This window comes from Falco cherrug, chromosome 4 (assembly GCF_023634085.1).
Source record: "Falco cherrug isolate bFalChe1 chromosome 4, bFalChe1.pri, whole genome shotgun sequence".
Lineage (NCBI taxonomy): Eukaryota > Metazoa > Chordata > Aves > Falconiformes > Falconidae > Falco > Falco cherrug.
Genome location: NC_073700.1, coordinates 31,567,388 through 31,593,767, shown reverse-complemented (window position 1 = coordinate 31,593,767; position 26,380 = coordinate 31,567,388). Strand labels below are relative to the sequence as shown.

Sequence of the window (26,380 nt, the reverse complement as noted above, 5' to 3'; positions counted from 1 at the left end):
ACTGACGTCTCATCACATTCCAGATCAGACAGCCACCCAGTACAACTCATACCATTTCATTCTGCCCCATTTTTTCCTACCAAGGTACTCAAATCTACTGGCAGTCAGAATATAAGCGTTCTGCCTAAGGAGCAGATGCAGCTCCTGCTTATCCAAGCACGGAGGGAGGAGCAGAGCCATGCACACAGTTCCGCAGAATGATGCTCTGCGTTCCGAAATCAAGCAAAAAGGCAAGAGAAAATGACGTTAAGTACTGGGCAGGGACACAGATGTACCTCCAGTACTGCAAAAGCCCCATAAGAGTTTGCCTCCACCTTGTGTCAATTTTCAGCCAAGCATATGTCTGAACAAAGCCTTTTTCCTTTGCTTTTACTCAAAAATGATGTTACCCTGTTGCTCACTGGTGACTCAAAACTCAACCATGTGCTTGCAGTGTGTCTGCCCCAGAAAGGACTGTTTTACAGCTCTCGCTCTGCTGCTGCGGTGTACAAAGCTGGGCCGTGACCACTCATGACCATCCAGAGGGAGTTTCTGTGGTTTAAGTTCCTCACCCAAGGCCCTCTGGGCCAACACTGCAGTGGTGTAGGAACATCCCTGAGTCTGGGACTTGTTTCAGCCTCAGGGACTCCCCAGTGGTACAGAAGGTGGCTGCACTGCTCACTGCTCCTGATGCACGGGCCAAGGTGCTGGCAGACAGAAGATGAGAGAAGACCAAAGGGATTTTATTATTTTTTTTTTTAATTGGGTGGGGGGTTTTGCCTATGAACAGCTGGTAAATTTTCCCTGGGCAATTCCAGACCACCCCTCCAACTTCTCCAGCCTTTGCCAAGCCAGGAAGCCACACTGGCATTTCTGGAGGATGCAGAAGCCAGATGCAGCAGGCAAACACCACGTATTTCCCAAGGAGTCAAACACAACCTCATAAGCAAGATGAAAAAAGGACAAGCTGGCACTGCAGCATTTCTTCCCTCTCGCTCTGAACTTTGCCGTTCTTCAAGCAACCAAAGTAGCACTCTCAAATCAAGAAGCTTCAAATGAACAAACAGCCTGTCTTTATTAGGGCTCGTACATTCGCATCCTGCCGTGCCAAGTCTGAGGGCAGCTCCCACAAAGCCTGCCCAGCTGCCGCAGCCGGCCAGCACAACTTGTCCTAATTAGAAGCATCCAAACCTCTCGATGCTGCAGAACGTGGGTTGGCACACAACGGCACGGTGCCAGCGCTGGATGGAGGTGTCACCCATCGCGACGCTACCCAGGGCTGCAAGCCGGGAACGACTCATGCTATTGCAGCAACTGGACTGCAGCAAGGCAGGGAGAGAGCTAAATACATACCCCTCGAAAAAGCAGCACTCCCCTGCTCCTGTTTAGCATGCGCCTGTTGGAAAGCATAGAGCCTCCAACCAGAGAAAGAAAAATACAGCCTGGAACACACCACCCTTGCAACATTCCCAATACCCGCAGCTGCTTCTAACGCAGCAGTGTCAGAAGGAGATCTGCTACTGCAAGAAGTCGCATCTACCCCAATGCACCCTGCTGCCATTGCACAGACCCAGCAGCACTGGTCCAGAGAACACCTACACAAGCAGAGCTCCAGGCTCTGGTTCAGAAATCAGGGTATCCAGGTTGCAAATTGTGCCAGTACAAAACAGGTACAAGTTGGGAGCACAAAAGAGCCAGAAATTGGTCCTGCTGCCACTTGAAGGATGACCAGGCTTGCCTCATCCTCCCAATCGATCAATAACCAAAAAGAAACAATACCAAAAAAACCCACTCCTTAACCCTCCTGCCTCCGTTTCTCACAGCTGCATGCCCATCAACGTGCCTCTCCACTGGGTAGCGGGAAGAGCTGGGATGGAGCAGCTGCCCCAATGCCACCAACTGGGTGCCAGCATGGTCCCTGTGTGCTCGCAGACAGCTCTGACAGGGCTGCGGCTGGAGCTCAGCCACCGCTTGGCAAAGCTCCCCGGAGTGCAACTACACCGCAGGATGGAGGAAGAAAAATATCATAGCGGCAAAGCCTGAGCTGCATTATCAAAGGAAGCCAAACCAACCAAGCACAGAACCCGCCACAGACATTTCTGCCAGCCCGACAGCAGAAGGAATAAAAATGCTTGTGGTCTTTAAGCTGCCTGAGCTGCAATGTGAGCTTTCGCTATCTCTCAGCCTGACCCACGCAAGGAGAGCTGGGTGCGATGTGCACCCGGATCTCAGGACACCCCAAGGTGCAGAGGGACCAGCCCCGCTTCCAGCCAGGCTCCCGCAGCAGGGATGCTCCCGAACAACTGGAATGCCAAATAGGCTCATGCCCTGTAAGCACAAACCCGCAGCTAAGGCTGGAGTGCAACGTTAATTGCATTTAACTAAGACTTAAGAGCAAACAAAATTAAAATCCCCTAGAATTGTGTTTCTCCTATCAATGACAACTAGGTGAAAAAATCTCATTTTACCATCTTCAACATTACAAGTTCACACAAGTCTCAAAACAGCACAGCCAGCTGCTGGGATTTTGGAGCTCCGCGACACAAAGGTGGTACTGGATCTGCTCAGGACCACAACGCCTCACGAGAGCTGCCTGTTCACCAGGAGAGCATCCACCTCCCAGCTGCTGGCAGAGCCAGTGACCTCTCCTGCCCCCCAGGTAGCACAGAGAGCTCGGGGCACCCTTCCTCCTTGTGTCCAAGAGGCACTAAGGAGAAGGCAAAGGAAACAGGCATGAATAACGCTCTGCCAAAAGACTTTTTGTTTCAACCCAACTCTGCAGAGGAGCAAGAGAGAAATTTATCAGTGATTTTCCTTTTGTAGCTGCACCATCTTAGGAAGTACCATCTATTCACACAGCAAGATGCAAGAAGCAGTGGGTGCACAGGGATGAGAAGGATGCCAGAGCCACCTGCTGGGGCCCCGCAGACCCCATGGGCATGGCGAGACATGCATCATAAAACTCTGGCCACCAAACCCTGCAGTAGCAGGATACATCTGTCCTTGGGCTGCCAGTCCTACTGTCAGGGGAGAAAGAGGCAGGATTTTGTGCACAGAGATGGATGAGTCAATGTCGTGCCCGGAATGTGAGAAAAAGCAGGAAGCCTGGCCTGTGTTAGGTGGAGGAACAGCAGTCCTGTTGTCGGAATGTGGGCAGGCAGGAGCAGGCAGGTTTTGTCCCTGACTGTCACAAGGCAAGTGTCCCCCACCTCCTCCAGCCACAGGGTCTGAGGTGTTGTTTTTCCAAATCCTTACCAAATCACAGCCCCAACCTTCCAGACCCTCACCCACAGAAGCACTTCTGAGTCCCCAGAAAACCCCACATGAAACATCTTCCCAAAGCCAGGACTCAGGGGTGATGCTTGAAGACCAGTTCAAGGTGGGAGGAGAACCTGAAAGGTCCCACACACCCAACATGGTCAAACATAGGCAGACCCCTTCCCTCCCTCTGCCTTGGGAGAGACAGGGTTAAAAGCAAACAAACAAAAAGTTTACTTTGCTGAAGCTGCTTTTCTGAAATGAGAAAAAAAGCAAACCCAAACCAACGGCGTTGCCATGCTGCATTTGCACCATCCCCTCCCCTGGATCTGCGGGATTGCTCTGGCTGGGAGCGCCTTCCCGCTGGCTTCTCCTTGGGCTCCCTCCCGCACAGCGGAGGTGTTTCAGCAACAGCAAAGGTAAGAGGCTGGGGCTTTTTCTCCTGGGCAAAAATAATCCCAGCAAGATAATTACAACACGGAGTTGTGCCCCTCCACAACACACAGTAGCTTTGACAATCCTCAAATCATTTCTGTACTTGTAAGAACCATGGAAGCTGCTGCCAGAAGCCATTTTGGATAAAAAACCAAGATCTCGAAACACTGCATAAATGGTTACTTTTTTTATTGTCAGGCCAGGCAGTGCCACTCACACCTGAGCCTTCCCAGATTTTGCATTTGAGCGTCATCAGACAGGGGGTAATGGATGCATCATCAAGGTATTTCATAGGCACGACAGGTACCTTCTTTTCTATACTTCATGTCTTTACTATAAAAGGCTTTTTGCACTTTTTGCAACATAGGAAGCCAGTAACTCTTCTTAATAGCTATTACAAGAAGATTAAAAATATAGATAAAGTCACTTTGAGGGCGAGCATAGGTACTCATGAACACCTTCGGCATGATTTCAGGTTTCGAAAACACAGCAGAGCCTTCCTACCCAAAGGCTAATGCCTCAGGCAGGGAGCCCTGTGAACCCTTCCAGCACTTCTCCTTCGGGCACCTCTAACCATGCCTGAATCCACCAGCCGGCTGCTCAGAGCCTTGCACACCATTTTCATGCCAAACCACATCTCCCTCTTCAACTAGCGGCACCCACATCAGGCAGCAATATTGGGAGGGACCTCAGGGACCAGCGCCCACTGGTTCACCAACGCTAAAACACTGGCTCTGGAAATTACGCCCTCCAGACCCTCTGTAAAGACTGGTTTCATGAGGATACAAAACACTCTTCATACTTTGCAGGGCTGAATCCAAAAAACAATTTCAGCTCATCCTCTTGCTCCCTGGATGATACAGCACGTTCTGCTCAGCCCTCCTTGGGCTATGAAGTCTACCCCAACCTACTAGGGCGGTTTACTCTGCACCGTATGGGAGACACCTTTTCACTTGCCTTCGCAGAGGATTAGGCAAAAGAAAACCCACCACCTTGGCACTAAACCCCAGCATTTTTGCATTACAAGTGACCTAGCATCTCACACAGCAGGTAAGGAAGTTCTGTTGGGATGCAGAAGGGCTGTTTGGAAAGGTGAGGAAATCAATGGGTAGAAATTGGCATTGTTGTAGCCTTAGAAACTTGGAAGAGGTTGGGGGACAGACAAACTATTGACTTCCCTGCATCATCTTAACTGTACTTATTTAATAAGATCCCACACATAGTATAAACTCTACCATATGTGTGCAGAAGAAAAAAAAATAATCAGGCCCTTTTAGAAATGAAACCTTTGTGGCTAAAAAAAAGTATTATGCGAAACCCAAGATATTACAGAGGCTGCAGCTGCACAAACAAATAAATGCTGTTTACCAGCAGAGGTATTTACTTACGGACAGTCAAGAAACGTTGGCTTATAATAAAACGGTGGCATTTTAGACTCATATTTTGCTTTTGCTACATTGTTTCCATTCGAGGCCATAAACTGTAAAAAGAGGAAAAAAGAGACTTTTAAAAAATGTTAACAGTATTTTCCTTTGTCCTATTTTGCTTCCACAAACTAATAAAATTATTGGGATGGGGCCTCTGTTCACTAACTGAGAGGTTTCCCCAGGACTGTGCACAGAAGGGATGCTGTAAAGATTGTGCCTGCAAACCAAGGGCTCAGAAATTAATATTGATTATTATTGCCAGGGCTCTCCCACCGAGAGTGGATACGAATATGACACTGAGGATAGGTCCGTGCCCAGCCACACATGCACGATCCCCACAGGAGCAGAAGGCACACGCAGTGGCATTCCCATGCCTGCAAGTGGGAAATGAGACAGCTCCCAGGGAATCCAGCACAGAAATTAGGTAACCAGGGGGTGAAACCTTACACTAACTTTAAGTCTCCATATGTTACGGTTCCAGCAAGGTAAGAGTCTCTGACAATACGCCCTTTGCTTTGCATCACATCACTTGTTCCAAAGAGATAATTTGATTTTTGCAAAGCCGTGCCAGCAGCCTCAGAAAGGAGCTTGAAACAAAAAAACCAAAACCAATTTATTTCTTCCCTGACAGCCCTCCTTTCCTTCTGATCTCGTATATGAATGGCTAGTTGAGAACCTGGGAAACAAAACCACGTATTTCCCTATTTATAAATTTTATTTAATTAATTTTACAAGTGTAGAGATCCCAATCTTTTCCAGGCAGCCATGCTAAATACGTTACGTCTTGTATCAAACGCCTAGCATACAAGCATAACAAGCAGCTAAGCTTTTTCCTTTTTTTACTTCCCCCTAAGCATTTTATTTCATTATTTTCATGTTTTTGAGCTTCTCAAGTTTACACATGCACTCTAGTCTCAAAAAAATCAGGGATGGGAAAATCCATGCAACACAAAGGCCTCTTTTCCTCATAAAACACAAGAGTCCATGAGCTGTGGCTTTCAGGAAAGCCTCAAATCTACAACACAGAAGGTAAAGATCAATGACAGCATTCTTCGTGCCTTTAGAGACACCAACAGTCAAAGGAGAGCAGTTTCCTGGGCAGGCTGGCCTCTAGCAACATCACCCAAACCTAGGCACAGGGGTGGCATCAAGAGAGAGAATTCAAACCCATACTGTGAGGGTTCGGTTCTTCAAGATGTGAGTTTAAGAGTCTTCAACACCAAATGGAAAAAAACAGAAAATGCTGAGCTGGACCAGGGCTGGTAAACTTGAGGTCTAGTCTACCGTCAAGGCTAGGCTAGCAGTAATGTAAGAAACACAAGACAATTCATTTAAAATTAGTAATTTCTACACACTCTGTTTCATTGACACTTTTATTAGGGTGGGGAAATCCTCACAACTTCATGAAATGGCTATTCCATTTTCCAATCAGCATGACAGACCTCGTTGCCACATTGGGGAATTATCTAGACATGTTTTCTGAAATCCCATCTGTTGTGGCACCTTTCAAAAGGACTCAGGTTTACAGCTGCGCTGGTAAAATGCAGCAACCCAAACTCACTGGTACTCCCAAGTCTCCAATGCACATACCTCCACTTGAGCATCATCCCAGTCATCCAGACGGACCGACTTCACTTTGCTGACTTGGGGAATATTGCGATGGATTCCTGAACAATTCAAGCAGATGAAGATCCCTAGGCTGTGGGATGCCCAGTCCGGATCTGAAAGCAAGAAGGAAAGAGACAATTCCACTTGACTGGTGTATTGGATTCAGCGCAGGAGGAAGGAGAGACAGGGCAGGACCAGGCATGGCAGGGGAGTTCGGAAGTCACCAGCTCCAAGTTCCCCGATTTTAAAAGCACCAAATAAATATACAAGCAAAACAGAGATACGTGCTAGTTTACACTGATAGTAGCACAAATGAAGCTAATAATTAACAGACCTGCAATCTCAAAAAAGCCCAATATACAGACAACTGCACATGCCTGAGACCTCCAAAACTCACTCCATGCTCACACGAAGGTAAGAGGTGAATGTCCAACTTCCATCAGCAAATCCCACCCAAGTGCTGCATGGAACAGAAATTGCACAATTACACCAAACAGCCCAGGGAAACTGCTATGCTGCTCCCTTGCCTTGCTATTTTTCATTTTATCTTATTTTGCTTATTTTTTACAGTGGGAGTGTTCCACAGACAGACTTCCCTCCCACAGCTATGACTGCCCAGCAGCACAGCCCTCCATGCCAGGAGGTGTTCAGCTCTTGCCTTAACGGAGAAACGCTGCCAGGGGCAGCTCTGCACTTTCTCTGAGCAAAACTATGCACTGTTTACAGCCCCGAGTTGACATCTCACACAAAGCACTTGAAACACAAGTCCCTTGCCTCCAAATTCCTCCTCGGGAAAGGCATTGCCTGCAGGATGGGAGACAGAGAGGAACAGGCGGAGGGCAGGACACATCCACCAGTGTCCCTGGCGCTGCCTCGCCAATAAAGCCAATACAGGGATCTTTGTTTGAACTCCAACGAGCAAATGTCAGCCCCTGCTATTCCAGCTGCGCCCCGGCAGAAAGGGCTTCCTTGCAAGTCACCAAGTCAGCCCTACATCCTCCCTGTCCCCTCCACGGAGGTCCCCTCGCCCCAGCCTCCCCCAGACCCATGCGGGCAGGAGTCCCCGGCTGCCCCGTCGCATCGGGCTGTCGAGGGATAAGGGCAGGTCTTCCATTCTCACAAACCATTATCATTTGTTTATTCCCCCGCAGTAATTACACTAAATACTCACTCCTCACAGCGCAGCAATTATTTATAAAAAGCAAGGGAACGCGCTTTCTCCTCCTTATACATATTTAATGGTCTGGCTGTGTCAATGCAGTGGGAGCAGGCTGAGGGGCAAGGCAGCTCCTCCGCACGGGGGATGAGGGTCTGCCACCAGCCCTGCCCGCAGGGAGGGCCACCAGCCTCCCCAGCACACCCCAGGGAAGGCAGATTGGTTCCCCAGAGGTGGCTGTGTTCAGATATAAACCCCAGAGCTAAACGAGCAGCTTCATCGGACATGGCTGGGTGCCCACCCAGGAGGGGAGCAAATTCCCAAGCTGTTACAAGACCCACCAGCCTCAGCTCCCCCAGCACAGGGCTGGCACCAGCAGCCACAAATAAAGGTGTTGGTTTTCCGTTTCACGTGGTCTCTCATCCTCCTGCAAGACCCCAATGACCGCAGCTCAAGCCTGGCAAACACAAAACCAGTCAAGTCGATCTAAGTGCGCCACAGCCGCAACTAAATGCTGCCCACATCCAGCCATGCCAAGAGGACCCCCACCAGCCCCGACCCCCACACCCTCACCCTGCTCCTCCCACGAGGACCAGGTGACCCGGCTTCACACCCCAGGCCAGGCATCCCCACTTCTTCAGATCGTGAAGATTGCTGCCAGTTATTGGGTTACAGGTTGGCAACAAGAAGCAAGAGCTCTGCACGCTCACGCATGTTTCTGTGCTTTAGCTCCTTGTGCTGTCCTCTCCCACCTCCAAACACGTGGCTGTAATCAACATCTGGGACCCACCAAACCTCCCACCACAAAAGTACTCCAAGGTGCAGCACTGCTGCCCCGTGGTAGCCCAGGACCATGGGACCCAACGATGGGAGTCAGGCATGGTGAAAGCACTGGGGTCTCCTGCTGAAAAACCCACCTCTGACTTCCACTCAGAGGATCTGGCACAAGGAAAGGCAAGAGGGTCTGGAGGACGGGACGGCCACAGAGCTGCAGCCAGTAGCGAGGAAGAGGAAGCCATGGCAGCAACAGTTGGAGTAGGGAGCTAACGTGGCCATGGGCTCCCAGCCGCTCCATAACCGTGCTCAAGCCTTCCCGATGTACCAACATCTGATCAACGTGGTGCCAGACAAAGAGAAAGGCATATGAAAGCATGTGTTGGCCTCCACAGGTTTTATTAGGAGCCCCAATGCCTGTTTTAACAGATTTATCTTAGGCACGCAGGTGAATTTCTTCATATTGTCTACAACTTCCTAGACTCGTGTTTCCAAAGTCCTCTCTTGGAGCCCTCTATGGAGTTCCAAAGAAGTAACCCCTCTGCCGCCTGCAATGCTGTGAGCAACAGGACCAGGGGACATCACACCTTCCTCCAGCCAGGGAGGAGGACACGGCTGGGTGGAGGAACACTCCACAAGGAGATCCTCAGGCTCAGACAGGAGGCTCCAGCTCCAGTGGACACTGAGCCAACTCACACCCAAGCCATCTCTTCTTGGCAAGGGTAAACAGCACCTCAAGCAATGGGTTTCAATCACAACTGGCACTTTAAAGTGTTCTCCTCATGGCAACAGTATTTTCTTTAAACCAGACTCTTAAATATGCTTCCCCCCTGCTCCACACCACGTCAAGCCACATCTAATTAAGAAAGGAAAAGCTGGACTAAATCATAGAATCAGGGAACCATATAGGCAGGGTCACATGTGCATGGTTTCCAGAAGACAGTACTTCAGGGAAGCAAACAGAGACACAGGGTCAGTGGTGACCCAACCCTTGGAAGGGATGCTCTCAGCTTGTTCAAGAAAACCACACCTGCTCGCTGTCTCCTCCTGGTCACCTTCCTTTCAGTGTTTCCTCTCTTGCCTAGACCCAAGCTCCATGTCCACCCAACACCAACAGCACCCCACACAGCAAACTTCGAGGAGCACCATGTCAGAGCTGCTCATTTCACTTGCCCCACCAGACCCGCTACCAGCGCTTTGCATTGCTGCTGTGTATTAATAGCGATTTCCTCTTTATCGCTCTTCTGGTTTTAAAAATACATATCTCTTAAATCCCAGATCACATGGCAAGGGTGGAAAGAAGAGTTGTAGATGCTCAGCAGGTTGTGTGCTGCTTTGCCGGGACAGCTGCGGCCCAGAACGCCACAGATTTGGCAGTTGGTTTTAGTGCCAAAGGGAACACCGGGCAGGAGAATTCAAAGGCCCTAAGTGCTGAGCTAGCCCCATCCAAAAAATTGCTAAGGAGCAAAATCCCCCAGAACCAACCAATCTACCAGGAGAAGTCTCTCTGAAATGTCACTGTTGTTATTAGAGGTCATGGCTCTTGCTCTCCTGGCTGAAGACATCTGGGCAACCCAGCCCAGGCCTCTCCCGGACTTTAGTTGAAAGCCAAAAGGAATTTCTAAGCATTGTCTAAACAGGCCAGAGGGATATGGACCCACACAAGCCCCCCAGGCTGGTGCAGTCTTCTGACCCCCCCACGCCACCACTCTGCCCACGGAAGGAGGAGGGTGGAGGATTCCCTGACTTCATCTTCTGGAGGGCTCTGCCAATGCCGCTTCCCCTTCTCACCCACTCCCCGCACTTGTGACTCCTTTTTTTGAAGAAACCTAGCTAGGAGATTGCTACACCCACGCATCTTCTGCTGGAACTGGTGACAGATCCCCAGGCAGAGGGCTGCTGGCCAGGGTGAGCACCCACTTCTGCAGGGATGCTTTTCCCAAGCCCTGTTGTAAGGTTTGGGGCTGTGGGCAGCTCCAGCGCTGCCCAAGCACGCCACAGTCCCTCTCTCTTCATTTCTGCTCTCCAGCACAAATGATGTGAAAAATTCATAGCTCCAGAACATGGCAAATAATGCCAGCGATCTCCAACCTAATCACAGACTCCAACTCTTCCAATGACTGCACCATTGCTTCAAGATAAGACAACATCTTATCAAGCACGTGAATAGCTTCACATAAGCATCTTCCTAACAGACAAGTGTGTTTTGGATCAGCACCATTAGTTTAGTGAACTAGTGACCCCCAGCTGTACGACTGACAAGCTGAGGTCTCCATAGCTAGGTGAAGTCCACCTTGCTAATAGACACTTAAACAGCTGGAATGTGTTCTCCATCCTGGACATCACTGGGGAGTTCAGTAATTTTATTTAAGCCATTTTGTCTGGGCAGGTCCCAAAAAAGCACACTGAAATGGCAATCTGGACCTTTTGAGTACTACCCAAAAAAGATAATTTTTTTTCTAAGCCTCCAGAGTTTCAATCAAACAGCAGTGAAGCCTAATGAAAACTTGCCAGCATGCTTAAGTTCCACACAAATTATTATATTCCATTATTTCAAGCCAAAAGGAATAAGGACTAACACAGAGCAAGGGGAACATTAAACCAAGTACACTGCTGTACGTGCAGAAAGTCTCTTATCCTGCAGCATCATTGCTCCAGGACAACCAATGCCAGCTCTAGAAGGCTTTCACTGCCCAGTGTGGTGGAGATTTCTGGTCACTTCCAAATAGATTATAAAAATGTAGTGACCCAACTTTCAAAACAAAAATTTAATGCAACGTCATTTTAAAAATTGAAAAAATAAACAAAGCTAAACTACACTCCGGAGAAGCGCACTGGGGTGGTTTTTTCCCCATCTTGTTTGTCTGAAAGGGAAGACACAGCCAGAGATTAGAGAAGCATCCAAAGCAAAAGTAAAACACTTGGGCAACAGGGCTAAATTCAGAAATCAGCTGCACCACCCCAGCCCCTTTTGCCACCACAAGCCCCAGGAAAACCCAGCACAGAGAACAACAGACTCTGCAGCTTGAACCCAACGTTACTGAACAGAAGAGCAGCCCATGGAGGGAAGAACGAAGGCTGGACCCAGAAAAATAACAAGCAAGAGGAACCAACCCAAAACATAGACAATTTACACAAACCAGGAGAGCAGACAAAATTGGAAGTGGGGTGGCAGTGGATTTTTTTTAAAATAAATAACCAATTTTTCCTGTATCCAGAATATAAACATAGGGCTCCAGTTTGAAAATCCCTGGATGCCATCAACACCAAAAAATCACATGAAGCAGAGCAGTAGTAGTCTCAAAATAGCCACGACACAAGAGCAAGAACTCGAGTCTCAAAAGTTACCCCTGCTCCACCTTCTGCCTTAAACCACAGTTATCACTATACATAGCACAGTACATTGCTACAACAAGTATCTCTGAGAACGTGGCCAATGCACAGCAATACCCCATTAATGCATCTGCCAGCACACAAACGACCTGACCCTTAATTAGCTGCCTGGCTGCATCCCTGCTACACCAGCTGGGTGGGAGCCAGTGTTTTGTTGGGATGGAGATTCAACAGATTTTTTTGATATCTCTCTCCCCTGTTTGAGGTGATAAAGACCAATTAGAGGGGACAGAAGGACCTCTCCAGGTAGGCAAAACCTTTTTTACTCTGCGCTAAAAAGGTAACTCATGCCCTATGACACGGGATATAATCACAGGGATTTTGGTGCCACCAACACAAGCCAAAAGCCTTTTCTGCTTGCGGCTCAGCTGCTGCTGATTTCCTCAATGCCCCAGTCAGGACAACCTTGTGTTCCGCACCAAAGTTCTGTTGCTATTTACTTTGAGGAAAGATTAGGAGGTTAATAAACAGACTTTGGTCACGCATGTTTAAAAATAACAATAAAAGATGTTAAAACTGAAGCCAAACAGCCTCCCACCAACACTCCTAAGTAGGAAATTTTTTCAGTGAAGGCACTAAACTTGCCAAAGGCTTTTTATTCTGCTGGCAGGTCTCAGCAGCCCCCTCTGCTCGCTGCAGCCCACGACTGTGCTGCAACCCAGGCACCAGGGCTGGACAGAAAACACCGTCACATTAAACCTCCTTTGTTTCAAAAAGTCCTTTTCCCTGCAGAAAGCAGCATTGAGCTAAACATGACTGCTGTGGGATTATTTTTTTTTTCCTTCTTACCCCTCCAATCTGCTTATGCCCGGGGAGAAGGGCTGGCAAATTCCCAGGAAAAAACAAATCACTCTTTTAAGTGAGAGGACAATGGAGGTGCGGGAACAAGTTTCCACTTTCAGACTGAAAACGAAAAGCCTGTTTCACGCCATTAGAGCGGTGAAGCTCTGGAACAGCTTTCCAGTAGGAGGTAGTGGGGGCAAGAGAGAGAACTAGCTGCACGGCAGAGCCCCATCGCTCCACGGCGGGGATGGGGAGATGTCGCTGCGGATGACAGCACTAGGCAGGACCCGATGACTCACTCGGTTGTCTTCCCGATCTGTGTTTTCAGGACCGGTGGTTGGATAGGGAAAGGAGAGGGCTGAGATTAATCCCTTTCAGTGACCCCCCCCCCGCCCCCCAATCCCGAGCAAATCAAGCAATCCCCAGCACTCCTGTGCTTCCCCTCTCATCACCACCCTCACTTCATGGCATCAAGGGAATGGAAAAGATTCACCTGCTTTAGAAATGGGAAGATGCTGGGCCTGCAGGAAAGGTGTTTACAACCACCTCAGCCACCCACCACCCGCCCTCTGGCTTTTATACACACTGTGACACCAAAATACCAGATCTGCCCAGCTTTGCAGCACAAAGCTCCGACACCAGCTCGCCTCCTTCTGTTCTTTCTCCATCCCTCGTCCCCTCTGAGCCTTGGGCACAGGGGCTGATGTTACCCAGGGTCCATGTCCCAGTAATTCATCCACAATAGGAAAGATAAAAACGATAAAAGCAAGCCACATAAACTGCAGGATCACTTTGATGGGATTTCCATTTCTGTCTTCAGAGCCTCCCTGTCCTCCTACAATGTAAAATGCTTCTCTCCCAGTGGAAACACAAGCCTAAGTCACACAAAAATGGAGTAAAGAGAGAAATACTCAAGGTATTGTTATGCCCTGAGATAACCATCCATCTCATGATGTGAGGAAAGATTGCCTGAGACAAAGAATCATTTAGGGAAAGAAAAAAAAAAAAAAAAGAAAAGGCTGAACTGCCACATTAGTCTGAAGAAAAAAAGATTATTCTAATACATGAGAGCCATTACACACCAGCAATTCAGTAAGATTGCTCAGTTTGCACTTAAGACTGCGTTTACCATGCTGTCTTCACTGTGAAAGCACATCTTTAAACCCACCAAAACAAACAGCTGCAAACCAACATCCCGGACCCTGACTCCAATAGAGAAGTGCATAATGACAGGGCACCCAGTGCCCCAAATAACCACTTTATTGCAGTGGCTCCTACCCCAGAACTCAGTCTCAAAGATGTAGCTAACACAATCTCATTATTCATTACAGATGGATGACATTTTTGTAACTGAAACACTTTTTATCCAAAACAACCTTTCACTGCAAATTAAGGTTTTGTAAACATACAATTAATAAAAACCTAAGTAGAAACTTAAAAACAAAAGAACCAACCCCAAACCTGCAAGTGAAAAATGTAACCTCCCAGGTTTTGTTCCACTCAGATTTTCAGTTTCTACTTTAGCATCCTTTCTGCATCCCCAGCTTTCATGCTAGGGCCACGGTAAACCTGTTCTCCCTACCTGAGACATGCCCTCAAAATCTGGGAGGAGCTTTTGGAAGCTCTGCTTTTGCACGAGAGATTTTTTGCCAGACATACACACTGGTCCTGGGGAAAACACAGATCTGACCTTCCTGAGCATCACGTTCAATACCACATTCCACCCAGCAAGTGTACATATCCTGTGTGCAAACCAGGGGAACACACGCCCTGAACATAGCAGCCCTGCTTGTAGGACTTGGCCACTAAAATAATCCTCAATTAAGTGGCAAATTCTTGCCCAGACCCAGGCCATCGTCAGGTTTTGCCTGGATCTCCCCAAGGAGATGCAACGACGCTGCAGGGGACGAAGTTACACAGCCTAGGAGGAAAAGCACTGCCTCCCCTGATGCTCCCTGTCCATCCCGAGCTTTGATTTTTTGCACGGTCACAGCTTAGCTGGAAGGATGCCAAGCTGCGAGCTCTTCTGCATCAGGAACCCAGGTTTTTATTACCCGAGTATGTAATACCTGGGACAAGCTGTTACTTCAGGGCTGTGGCTATCGAGCCTCCTCACCCAAGTACCAGAACAGTAACAAAAGAAAATACCTTTTTTGACAGCAGAGAAGAAAAAAAAAAAACCAAACCAACTTTCACTGACTGGCTGATTTCTGAAACAGATATTTCCAAGAGCAAAAGAAAACCCAGCTGACTTCCAAAAACACAAATTAAAGTGACTAACAAAGAATTTTCCCATTACATTTCTGACCCATCCTGTTCTTTGTTATCAGTATCACTGAGCTAAATGGCTACCTCTTATCATGGATCCCGCACTAACTGGGGGTTTCAGGGAAAGAAACACACCCACCTGAGAAGCAGCAATAATTAATCAGGGATCTTGACCTTTTGCATCTCCCCCATCTGCACCACATCAGCACTATGATGATACACACATGTGGGAAAGCACAAGCCCTGCTTTCCTCATCTTCTGTTCATTCCTCGCCCTCCCTCTTCTTTCATTCTCACTTTATTTTCTCTGCTTTGGTACTTTTCTCGTGTCTAGCTGTCCACACAGTTCCAGCTTTTCCCTTTATTTTTGTGTGCATCCCACTTCTCAGCAAAGAACGTACTCGCATCCCATGCTGGAGGCTCTCTGGACCCATCCTGCATTATCTCACACTCAGAGACACCTGGCCTGCCACACCTGCCCGGGATGAGTAACAGAATTCAACCTGAATACGGTATGTATTACCTACAGACACAAGTTATATACTTTATGTTAAGCAGCCCAGGGCATGTCAAGTTTATTGTCACTCCCAGGCGGACAATCACGTTACAGCACCATGAGTAGCCCTCATTTGCCAAAGAAAGTGAAGCAAAACGATCACTAAAGAAATTGGGTTGACAAACAGAGATCCAGTCCCAGGGAAGTAATGCCGTGATGGTTCAGAAGAGAGGCTGAATAGTATTAATATAGCACATCTTGCGTTACAAAAGACACTGGCCCAAATTCTCCTCTCCGAGTTTCAGATTCACTAAGACATCTCTGCATGCAAATGTCACCAAAAGCAAAATGCACTTTTGCTGTTTTACAAGCCCATTCGGAGCCTTTAACAACAACCCTCTTTCCCTGACGTGATCTATTTTACTAACCTACAGCTTCACCTCCATCCTGCTGATGCTGAGAAACTTCCCGTTTTGCAGAGGGGCTTTATATTACACACAGGGCAAGGGAGGATCACCCCATTGATCTGAATAGCCCAGGCTCATCAAGCCTTCTCCAGGAAGGAAAAATTTAGGCAGACACCTCTTTGGTGAGCCCAAGCTGTGCTCAGCCAGGTAGCTCAGAGGTGGGCTGGTACAGTTAGGCAGTGCCAGGCAGCAGATGGGTGGGAGCAGGCAGAGCAGCGCTGCAAAGCAGTTCGCGCTACGCAGAAAGTTCTTTGTCCTTTGCAGCCAGGTACCCAGGGGACACAGCGCATCTGAAAGTGAACTGCGGTGTCCCAAAATGTAGCTTAGAGACATAAAAGCACTGGTAATGGTACGAACTGGAGGGTGGTATCCAATAGATGTTGGAATCCTAAATAGATCAACAGCTGGAAAAAATAAGGTTCAGCTGAAGCGTTGGGTTTTCTTTAACCTACAGAATGACAGAGGCTGGAAAGCACACCCTTTCCCTGCACCTCTTCAGAGCCATCCTGCTCAAGCCCATACAAATTTAGATGTTTCTACATCGTGATTGAAAATAATAATAATAATAATAATGAAAGTGACTCACTATGCAATTTGCTAAGCTTCTCAGCGGCAGGTCCCACCACGCCATGCAGACCCCGCTCGGGAAGGGCAGAGGCTTCCCCCGCTCGCACATGGCGCAACGGGCGGGGAAGATGCTCCTCGCTCGGGTCCCCCGGCGCCGCGGGGGGAGCAGGGGCACGGCCGAGCGGTGCCGGGGGCAGGCGCCCGTCGCCGGCCCGGGCTTGGGGGTGGGTGCCCCCGCCGGGCGCTCGGCCCCAGGGCAGGAGCAGCGGCGACGGCCGGGCTGTTGGCGGGGGACGAGCCGCCTGCAGCGGCCCAGGGCACCCCCCGCCCTCTCCCCGGGCAGAGCCCCCCGCCCGCCGCCGGGCTACCGAGGCCCGGGCTGCACTGCAGACCGCGGGGACCCGCCGGGGATGACATCAGCGCTGCCACGGCCGGGTGCGGAGCCGGGCGGGGGGGGGGGGGCTGTACCTCGGCTCGGCGGGCACGGCGGCAGCGCGCCCCCAGCCCTCCACCCTGCCCCGCAGCATCCCCCGCTACATCCCCCGGCGGGGGGTGGCGGGCACCCCCTCGGCGGGCGCAGCCCCCGCCCTCCCCGGGATGAGCGGAGCCCCCCGCCCCGCCGCCGTCCTCCGTGCAGCCGTGCGGCTCCGTGCCGTGCGGGCAGGTGCGGCCGCCGCCCGCGCCCCCCGCCTCGCCCTGCCCTTACCCGGGGCGGCGCAGTCGGCGCACGCCGCGTTGCCCGGCCGCTGGAGCAGCTCCAGCAGCGCCTTCCTGCTCCTCTCCTTCGCCATGGGGGCGGCGGGCGGGCGGCGCGGGGCTCCGCTGGGCTCCGCCGCGGCTACGGCAGCCTCATGGCGCGGGGCGGGGGGCGCTGGCGAGGCGGGCGGCGCGCCCGGGCTGCTCCATCGGCCCCGCTCGCCCCGCGCAAGGTGAACGCCTCCGGCGGGGGGACGCACCGCGCCGGTTCCTGCCCTGGCCGCCTCCTCGCCCCGCCGCCGCTGCCAGAGCTGCCGCCGCAGCCGCCCGCCCGGGCACGGCGCCGGTTCCGCCTTCCTCCGGGCCCGGGGGGCCGGCGGCTCCCTGCGCCGCTCGCCCGCGACCTCCAGCGGCCGCTCGTCGCCGGGGCGCCCCGACCCCGTGGGGGTCCCCCCGCGTCAGGGCATCCCACCCCCCGGGTGTCCCCGGCCCCATGGGGTCCCCCCGCGTCAGGGTATCCCACCCCCCGGGTGTCCCCGGCCCCGTGGGGCTCCCCCTGCGTCAGGGCATCCCACCACCGCGGGTGTCCTCACCCCCGGGTGTCCCCGGCCCCCGGCGGTCCCGCCCCAGGCTGAAGCTGGGGTGCCCGTGCATGCCCCGGCCCCACCACCCGGCCGGGGGGAGGTCTCACCCACCGGGAGAGAGGGACTGGTGTATCACTGGGGAGGGGGTTGGAGGTCTTTGGCTGGGTAAGGTGGTGGCTTGCAGCACCCCATCGCTCACGGGGTGGGGTCTCCCGGCTGGAGCACCCCGGTGGGTTAGTGAGCAGTGCTTTTGGGGTGCCTCTGTAATACCAGCATCTTTTGGGGGTACTTGTAAACGTATCACTGGTACCCACCCATGCCTTTCCTTCACCGCCGTCCTGCTGAGCACACATCACTGTCACCTTCCATCCTTGCACCTTGGCAGGTCTGTCCTCCCAGCATCTGCCCGCGCTTTTTATACACCTCCATGGTGTCAAGGGAGTGTCAGGGGAGAACCCCCTCCCCCGCCCCCCGCCCTGGGCAGGGTGGCAGCGGGCCCCTGTCATCGTGGCTGTGCTGCTGGGACCGAGGGTGCAGCCACCCACGTATCTCCATGAGTGTACCACCGGGAGCCGGCAGCGTGACCTTGTAGCCAAGGTGGCCATTGGTACCCTGGGGTGCATGAGGAGGAGCGTGGCCAGCAGGGCGAGTCCCCCCCTCTGCTCTGCCCTGGTGACGCCATGTCTGGAGTGCGGTGTCCACTGCTGGGCTCCCCAGGTCAGGAGAGACAGGGAGCTGCTGGAGAGGGGCCAGCGGGGGCTGCGGAGGTGATGGGGGGCCCGGAGCATCTCCCCTGTGAGGGGAGGCTGAGAGAGCTGGGCCTGTTCAGCCCGGAGCAGGGAAGGCTGAGGGGAGCTTCTCAAGGTCTACAAACACCTTAAGGGCAGGTGCCGGGAGGACGGGGCGGGGCTCTTTGCGGTGGTGCCCAGCGGCAGGACAAGGGGCAACGGGCACAAGGTGCGGCACTGGAAGCTCCACCTGAACACGAGGCAGAACTCCTTTCCCTGGAGGGTGCCGGAGCACGGGCACAGGCTGCCCGCAGAGGCTGCGCTGTCTCCTCCTCTGGAGACGTTCAGAACCCGCCTGGATGTGGCTCTGTGCGACCTGCCCCAGGCGACCCTGCTGTGGCGGGGGCTGGGCTGGATGATCCCCAGAGGTCCCTCCCAACCCTGACCATCCTATGACTCTGTGATCTCATGCCACTTACGGGGTAAAGCTCCTGTCCATGTTTTACCAGCTAAGGACCAGAGGGTGACTCAGGGGGGTATGTGGGAAGCTTTTGGCCAAGGAGGGGTTCAGAGCTGTGCCTTGAGGCTGGCGCTCTTAACCCCTGCTGAAACCTTCCTCTCAGGTATGGGTCACAGGCATGTGTGGTGCTGCTATGACCTACCTGTGGTTTATACAGCTCTGCTTATGGAAACATTTTTGGTTTTGCAGAGCAAGTCCCCCATTCAAATCATTCATCTCTGCTTCCTCCAGCAAAGCAGAGCACTCTCCTGCGAGCTCAGCTCACGCCATTCATGCTCCCCATGAGGTCCAGGGCATGCAGGAGTGTCTGCAGCAGGAAGGTCCCAGTAGCTCCTGGACAACTTCCACAACCAAATCACCATCTTGGTCCTGCAAATGTACACGATGTGAGCAGGTTCCAAGCAACACTTTGTGGGAGAAAACAGCATACACCCTTAAAAACGGGCAGAATCATGGCTGCGTACGTTTACAATGCTCCCCTTGCCCGGAATATATTTTCCTAAATGACCTTTGCGTATGTGCTCTCAGACAAGCACCTGTAACCAAGTTGATTTTTTGACTGTTTTAAACTGATGTTGGACTGTTCCTTGCTGACTGCAGCGTTACGCATCGTGCTGGGGTTTGCTGGTTTTACAAGTGTAGGCTGGTGATGTCTGGAAACCCACTCCCACGCTCACCAAAGGCATAATCCCCCACAGGGGCCTTTTGTGGAGAAGCTGAGCTGCTCCATCCAGACACTCACCTTCCCCAGCCTCTGGGTCACTAACACTAACCTGGAGCAGAGCACCGACATCTGACATCCCCCCAGTAAAACCAGCTCCAGACAGTATCTTATCCCCAATCCTCCACACCTGAGCTGTACTCAAGCTTGTCGGTGTAAACGCCCACCGGACCAGAGCTTTGCCTGAGGCCAGGTTAGGCTGGGTTTTCATTTGCACACCGGCTTTTCCAAAATATGCACTTGCTGAATTCTTCATGCAATAGCCGGGATGCTGCACATCATCATGAATTTACCGAGGGCAGGGGCTGGGAGGAAGGAGGGGGGTTGGTTTTAAAGTCTGTTTAGCTTTCCAGTAAGACTTATTGATTCTCTTAATTTTTTGTTCTCCTGGTTGCTAGGCAATCCCTCTCTCTCTCCTCCGCGTGCTGGAAACCAGGGCTGCAGACAGAAATTTATATCTTGTAATAAAATCAAATATAACAGAGCTTGTTGTCAATGATGAGAGGGGAGCATTTCATAAAGGACGGGCGGAGCAGGAGAACAGGGCCAGCGAGGGTCGATCAATAGCGGTACTCAGCATTTAAGTCCCATCACAATTACTCCAGACTTCACATCAGGAAACAAACAGCCCATGTGGGTGGAGGGGACATGGAAGAAGAAAGAGAAAAGTTGGAACTAAATGAGCCAGAATTGAAGATAAACTTTTGTTCAGTGGAAAATCAAAGGCTTGATTCCATCTCACCTATATACGCGTATGTCTGTGGATTTACTGCTGGTTTATCCAAGGTTAAGAGGCTGGGTGTTGCTCCAGTGTCAGTCAGCACAGTGCTGATCCAGGGCAGGCAGTGAGGCTCTCCTGGTGGACATTGGCTTCTAAAGATTGTGATTCCTGGTGCTGAGCAGGGACAGGGTCAGAGTCTACCATCCCACACAGGGTAAAGGGCGAAGGCTGCCCCAGCAAGGCTGGCTGGGCTCCCGGGAGGCTGACGGGCACTACTGCTCAGGCTTGTCCATGTCGGACTGTCCCCTCCTGCCCATGCCCACAGAAGTGGACACCTTGTCTGAGCTTGTCCCCACATTTTGCCTGGGGGTATGACCTGCCAAGAGGATGCTTCGTGAATTTGCTCTTACCTCTCACAAATTCTCTGGCCAAACTGGAGACCAGTTATCGCTGTCAATACATCACCCTCATTCAGATGCTTTCTGTCTCTCTACTGCTAAGTGACCTGTTAAGTCTGATATAAATTTCTATACATATGTATAGAAATACATATTTATGTGTATAATGTGTTTGTAAACACGCACGCTGTTAACTCTGTCTTTTCTGAATCACAAGGTTGTTGCCTTAGAAACGGACATTATTAATGTGATCTCCTAAGGTGCTAAGCACAGTGGCAGCAAGGGCAGCCTCTGGAAACGCTGGACTCTGAGGTCAGGGCAAAGGATGCTCAGAAATTCCTGGGAACCTTTCCTCAGCTTTGTGGTGATGCTCCGAAAATGCACAGACATAACTATACCTTCTACTTGCCCTTCCATATTAGCTTCTTTCACCCCGAGACTGCAGCAGGAAAGAGCTGCTTACATTGTTTTTTAGTTAATTTTGCAGCCCCAGCCCTGAAATGGCTAAATCAATGTCACAACCATGCAAGTAAAATGGTGTTAAACTCAACCCTTTATGTGACCCAGGAGTGCATTCACAGCATAACGGGGGGAAGTGTTACAAATTCCTGTGTGAACAGCAAACCTTAACAGAAATATCAATAATTCATGCTACTGCAACTGCATTCAAGCAAAACTCTCTAGAGTAATAGACACACCAGGCTGGATCCCTTAGGCTTCCTCAGCACCGCAGGGGAGGCAGCTCTTGCAGCTGGAGGTTTATGTGAACAAGCCATAGCACTGGCCACCCGCACCCATGCTAAAGCAGCTCGTTTCCGTTGCAGTATGGTTTCCTGTTCAAAAGAAGAAAAAAAAAAAAAAAAAAGAAAGAATCCAAAATCCTAGAGATTTTTCCTTTAAGAAAAATGTGTATCTAATTTTCTGGGTTATCCAGTTAAAGCGAGAGCGGCTACAGCTGGAAGGGAGGAATGCCACAGAGCAGCAAGCTCAGACCAGGGCAATTAAAAACTCTTGAACTGAAAACCTGATACTGATGCCAACTTTCTCTGATTTTGATCAAATTGCTTTATGAACCGTGTGAGATTTTTCTCCTGTAGAAGAGGGAAAAGCACACGCACTGCATCTGTGTGGTTAGGATGTGTTGGTCAACTTGAAGAGGATGATGATGCAAGAGAAAATGATGCAAGGGTACAGAAATAACAGACGTGAAATCCTATGTCTGCAGAGCTGCTCTGCACCTGCACTGGCCCTCAAAGAAGGAAAGGCATCATGCAACTCTAAAAGTGCCTCACTGCCAAGTAATTTGCAGATCAGGGTTTCCTTACATTTGCATATTTGTTAACTTTGTTGCAAAGCTCAGTGTTACCACTGTGAAAAAGGGGGAGTCTTTCACTCCCATGATGCAATAGCTGGGCAGGTAATAAATCATGCACACCAGGCCACAGAGATCCTCGGTGAGGCAGAAGAAATGGGGAGAATGACGACAAGAAGGGGGATGCAGAGCAAAATCTCTCTGCTGATTGACCTACACACCATTTTTTTAGGCTTCTGCAACACCCTAGAGCTGAGAACTGCTCTCTCACAGCCGTGCCACAATAAAATGGAAAGTAGCTCCAACCACTTTTCTGTGGCAGCCTGTCATGTCCTCAGGACATCCTTTCAGTTTCTCTTCTGCCTGCGCTCTGGCCAGGCTCACCACAGCAATAGACTGGTTTGGAAATCGGTACATGGCCGCAGGGGCTGCTTAGTCACTCTAGCAGGGTGGTTGGGAGCCAAGAGACATCCCAGGGAGTGAGGGGGTAATTGATAGCTTGAGGATGTTGGATATTTGTACGTCTACTCCACAGCACAGGGGGAAACCTCAATGCAAGAAAAAACCCTCACTGCTACAGTCCCGTTGCTGTTGTACCAAACCCATTTCATACAGTGTAAAATACGACGCGGAGGGGGCAGCTGGGGCAATTGGCTCCATGGCAGTCACCAGGCACCCAACTGGAGCTATGCTGATTTCTACAGCCTAATGGCAGGCTCTCTTCAGCTCTCACAGAAGATGAAATCAGACCAATGAAGTCAATAATTCACCTACACCAGTGGGAGACCACTGCTTTTAGGATTATTCCTGATTTATACTAATTAAAAGACTTAGGCCTGGGGAAGTTCTGTATGGAGAAAGCCAACATATGTGTGAAGATATTCATATGTTGGGCTATCAACTCCTCCAAGAAAAGTCACAGTGATTATTCAGAGAGGGCCATCATCAATTCAGCCTGAGTCACAGACAGCAGCAGGACAGGTTCGACGTGCAAACCACAGGGCAAACACTTATCATGGAAATTGCTTTTGCTCAATTCCAATAATTTAATCTTTTCCTGGCTCAAATGGCTCATCCTTCCAGGAACAGCTTGGAGACATTCAAGCAGGAGTCTGGATGGCATGATGTCCTGTTGCAGGGTGGAGAAGGAAGCAGCCCAGCCAACTGCTGCCTGCTTTGGGGTCCTGGGAACTGCTGGCTGCTCCTGCCAGGGACCCAGTGCAAAGAGGATGGCAGAGACACTGTAGGCAGGACCACAGGACAGCGGGGCTGGAGCCCAGCACAACACTTCTGGTCTGGAAGTCTCTGCAGCACAGCCCAAGTCCCTCAGAAAGAAGACAAACCATTTTAAAAGGGCACAGAGGAAAAGCAAAAAATAGTGCAATTGTAGGCCCCAGCAGGCAGTCTTGTATCACGGACTGCTGCTTTCAGCTGTCGGTCCGGCTCAGACGGCTGAGACCAAATCGCTTTCTGTAACATTGCTCAGCTGCAATTTGAATAAAGCATTCAGGGGAAACAAAGTTGTGGTTTCTCTCTAGAAAGAGAATGGCCTGAGGGAAGATGCTGAACAACTGGAGATAGTAATTGAGCCTCCCCCCAATCAATGTTGTCCACAGAAAGTTGAGGACCACGTCCTACCCTTCTTCTAGCTGCTGGTGGGATTGTTTGGATGTCACTGCATGCCTCCTAAAAGCTCCCACAACATCAAGATACAGAGCATACTGCTCACTTGCTTATTTCCATACGCTTTGCCAGAGAAAAACCAGCAAAGAATTAATTAACAGCAATTATTTCTAGCAACAACAGAGCGGCCCTGCTCCAGAAGCCATGAAAACAACATCATGAGACCCCTGTGGCCGAAAAGCCTTCGTAAACAGGTGCAAAAATAAACAATTTTATAGCAGGCTATAAAAAGAGCCCAAGCCAGGCTGGGAATGGCAGAACAGCCATTTCAATGGCTGAGTCGGAGCAGCCACCCAGGCGACTTTTGGTGAAGGAGCTTTAATAAACAAACCAGAGCAGAAGCACCAACCCCAGTCAAAGAAGCAGCAGGACCAGGTTATTTCTGCAATAGAGGGTTTACTATACCTGTCACTTGGTGTTATTAGCGCTGCTAAAGTGATTTACTGTCTAAGTCAGTCCAACCGATTAGAGCTGTGATCTAAAGTACTAGCCAGCTCCAGTTTCAACAATAAACACCAGACACCCCCCCCCCCCCCCCCCGAATATTACTTGCTAAAATAAGCTGAAATAAAGCCATTAATTCAGACATCCATCTGCTCAAATGAGTCCTTCTAGCCGGCACCACCACACCTGCAAGTCTCCCGCTGTGCACGCTGAAAGGATGGAGGTAGATGTTCCAGACATGCTCTCATTTTTCACCCACCTGGTGGTTTTTCAGCAGCCAGCAAACTCGGCATTTCTGTCCCTTTGACCAGCACTTGCACATCTATTGCCAAAGCCCTGCAGCGACCTGGTTCCTGCTACCTCTCTGCGCTGCACGTGCACATGCGGAGCATCTCCCCACACGAGGAGGCCAGGATGCATCTCCTGCCAGAGATGTCCCCTCCCTGATGCCAGGCACTCTTTCCCACCGGACAGGCACTCTTTCCCACTGGCATCTGCAGCACAGTTTGAGGAGGGGGGAACTAAACCGAAACCCACACTCTGCTCACCAGTACCATTCACACCAATGTCTGTGCACACAGACTGTTTAACACCTGCTCCGTGGGCATCACCAGTGCTCTCCATACATGTACCAGTCTGGGATTGCGCTGCATGGACCCAGTACACATATACCTCTAGATCAGACAGAAATTTGAACGCATAGCGGGAGGGGGATAGACATGCTGCCGTAGCAAATGCTGTGAGCATGCACACTGGAGATGTGCCAAACAGCAGGCACACCCTGGAGCGTGTGGTCACAGTGATGGGTGGTGAGGACAAGGGGTTAAAGAGAGCCTGCTAAATCCATGGGTTGAAGGCAGCACAGCACAACTCCCACGTCCACACTAAAAAGCAAAAGCCGAGGGAGGCAACCCTGGCGATGAAAGCAACTAGCCTCGTTACACCCCTGGGATTTCCTATTTGGGGCTTGCTCACAGGGATGCAAAGGCTCATTTATCAGTGGGGGGTTTTGCTCCTGCTTGGTTCAGCACCCTGAGTTACCAGCAATTTTCTCAGCACGGCTGCTTCTGTGCAATGCCTGAGTGGCAGCAGCAATTTTTTTCCCATTTGGGTCTGCCTGCCCCAAAACTGGCTTCCTTGGTGTGGTGAAATCCTTTTGACCATCCAGCAAGCCATGCTACCATGGGGCTGTCAGAGCAACCCAGAGGGAAAAGCTCTTGGTGCCTTGGCAGCAGATTGCTCCTCTAAGCAGGCTGCAGCACACGGCATCACATCAAATCCTCAGGACGGTCCTGGTGTCCCAGATTCTGTAGTGCTATTGTCCTCCTGCCCACCCACCAAGGAGAAATTCAGTGCTTCCAAACCCTGCTGAAACCAAGAACAGGGTTTGATAACAGAGAAATGTAAATTTGAGCAAACAAAACTGGGCCTGACTCCCTTGCAGAGCACCTCCTCCCATGTGACTGCCTTCCCACGTGCTACCCTTGATTAGCAGCTTTGCAAGCAAGATGCTCGCAGTGAGGAAACTAGAAATCCTCCAGAAATCAGAGCTGTCAACTCCTAGAAGGATACTAAAATAGTCAAAGGACTCAGTTGCCCAAAGGGGCTGCAGAAGCAGCTCCCACTGCCTGCTTTTTAAAACTATCAAGGTGAAAGTAAAAGCCTGGGTCATTCTTGGTAATCTTGGTTTCTTCACCCCCCTGCTCTCTTTTTGCAAGGCTCCTTTCCACCACTGCTTCTGTCAGACCCTGCCATAATTCATAAGGACCTGAACAGAAAAGCATCTACAATACTGCGTGGCTTAAGGTATTGCTCATTACCAGGCAGCAGGACACACAGCCAGATGGACCACAACATCCCTCCCACATCGGTGGGAACCCACCTGGCTCTGCATGGGAGCTGGGAAAGACTGTTTGTGCAGACAGCTACACATCCCACCAGAGGCAGGGAAGCATGGGACAG

At 50.8% G+C, this 26,380-nt stretch overlaps 1 protein-coding gene and 1 long non-coding RNA gene across 2 annotated transcripts in view; both read right to left on the bottom strand.

Moving 5' to 3' along the window:
• ADAP1 (ArfGAP with dual PH domains 1) overlaps positions 1 to 17,663 on the bottom strand; it is a 62,766-nt gene extending 45,103 nt beyond the window's left edge. The window contains exons 1-3 of the mRNA XM_055708845.1: positions 17,318 to 17,663; positions 6,690 to 6,820; positions 5,061 to 5,152 (exon numbers count right to left, since the gene is read on the bottom strand). Of these exons, the coding sequence (XP_055564820.1) occupies positions 5,061 to 5,152; positions 6,690 to 6,820; positions 17,318 to 17,402 (308 nt within the window). The 5' untranslated portion in view covers positions 17,403 to 17,663. The remainder of the gene's footprint in view (positions 1 to 5,060; positions 5,153 to 6,689; positions 6,821 to 17,317) is intronic.
• A 2,644-nt stretch (positions 17,664 to 20,307) lies between these two features.
• On the bottom strand, positions 20,308 to 24,473 carry LOC129736093 (uncharacterized). The gene is made up of 2 exons (XR_008732266.1): positions 20,603 to 24,473; positions 20,308 to 20,466 (listed from the first exon to the last, which is right to left on the bottom strand). It is a non-coding gene; the product is annotated as an uncharacterized LOC129736093 (long non-coding RNA).
• Between the last annotated feature and the right edge of the window lie 1,907 nt (positions 24,474 to 26,380).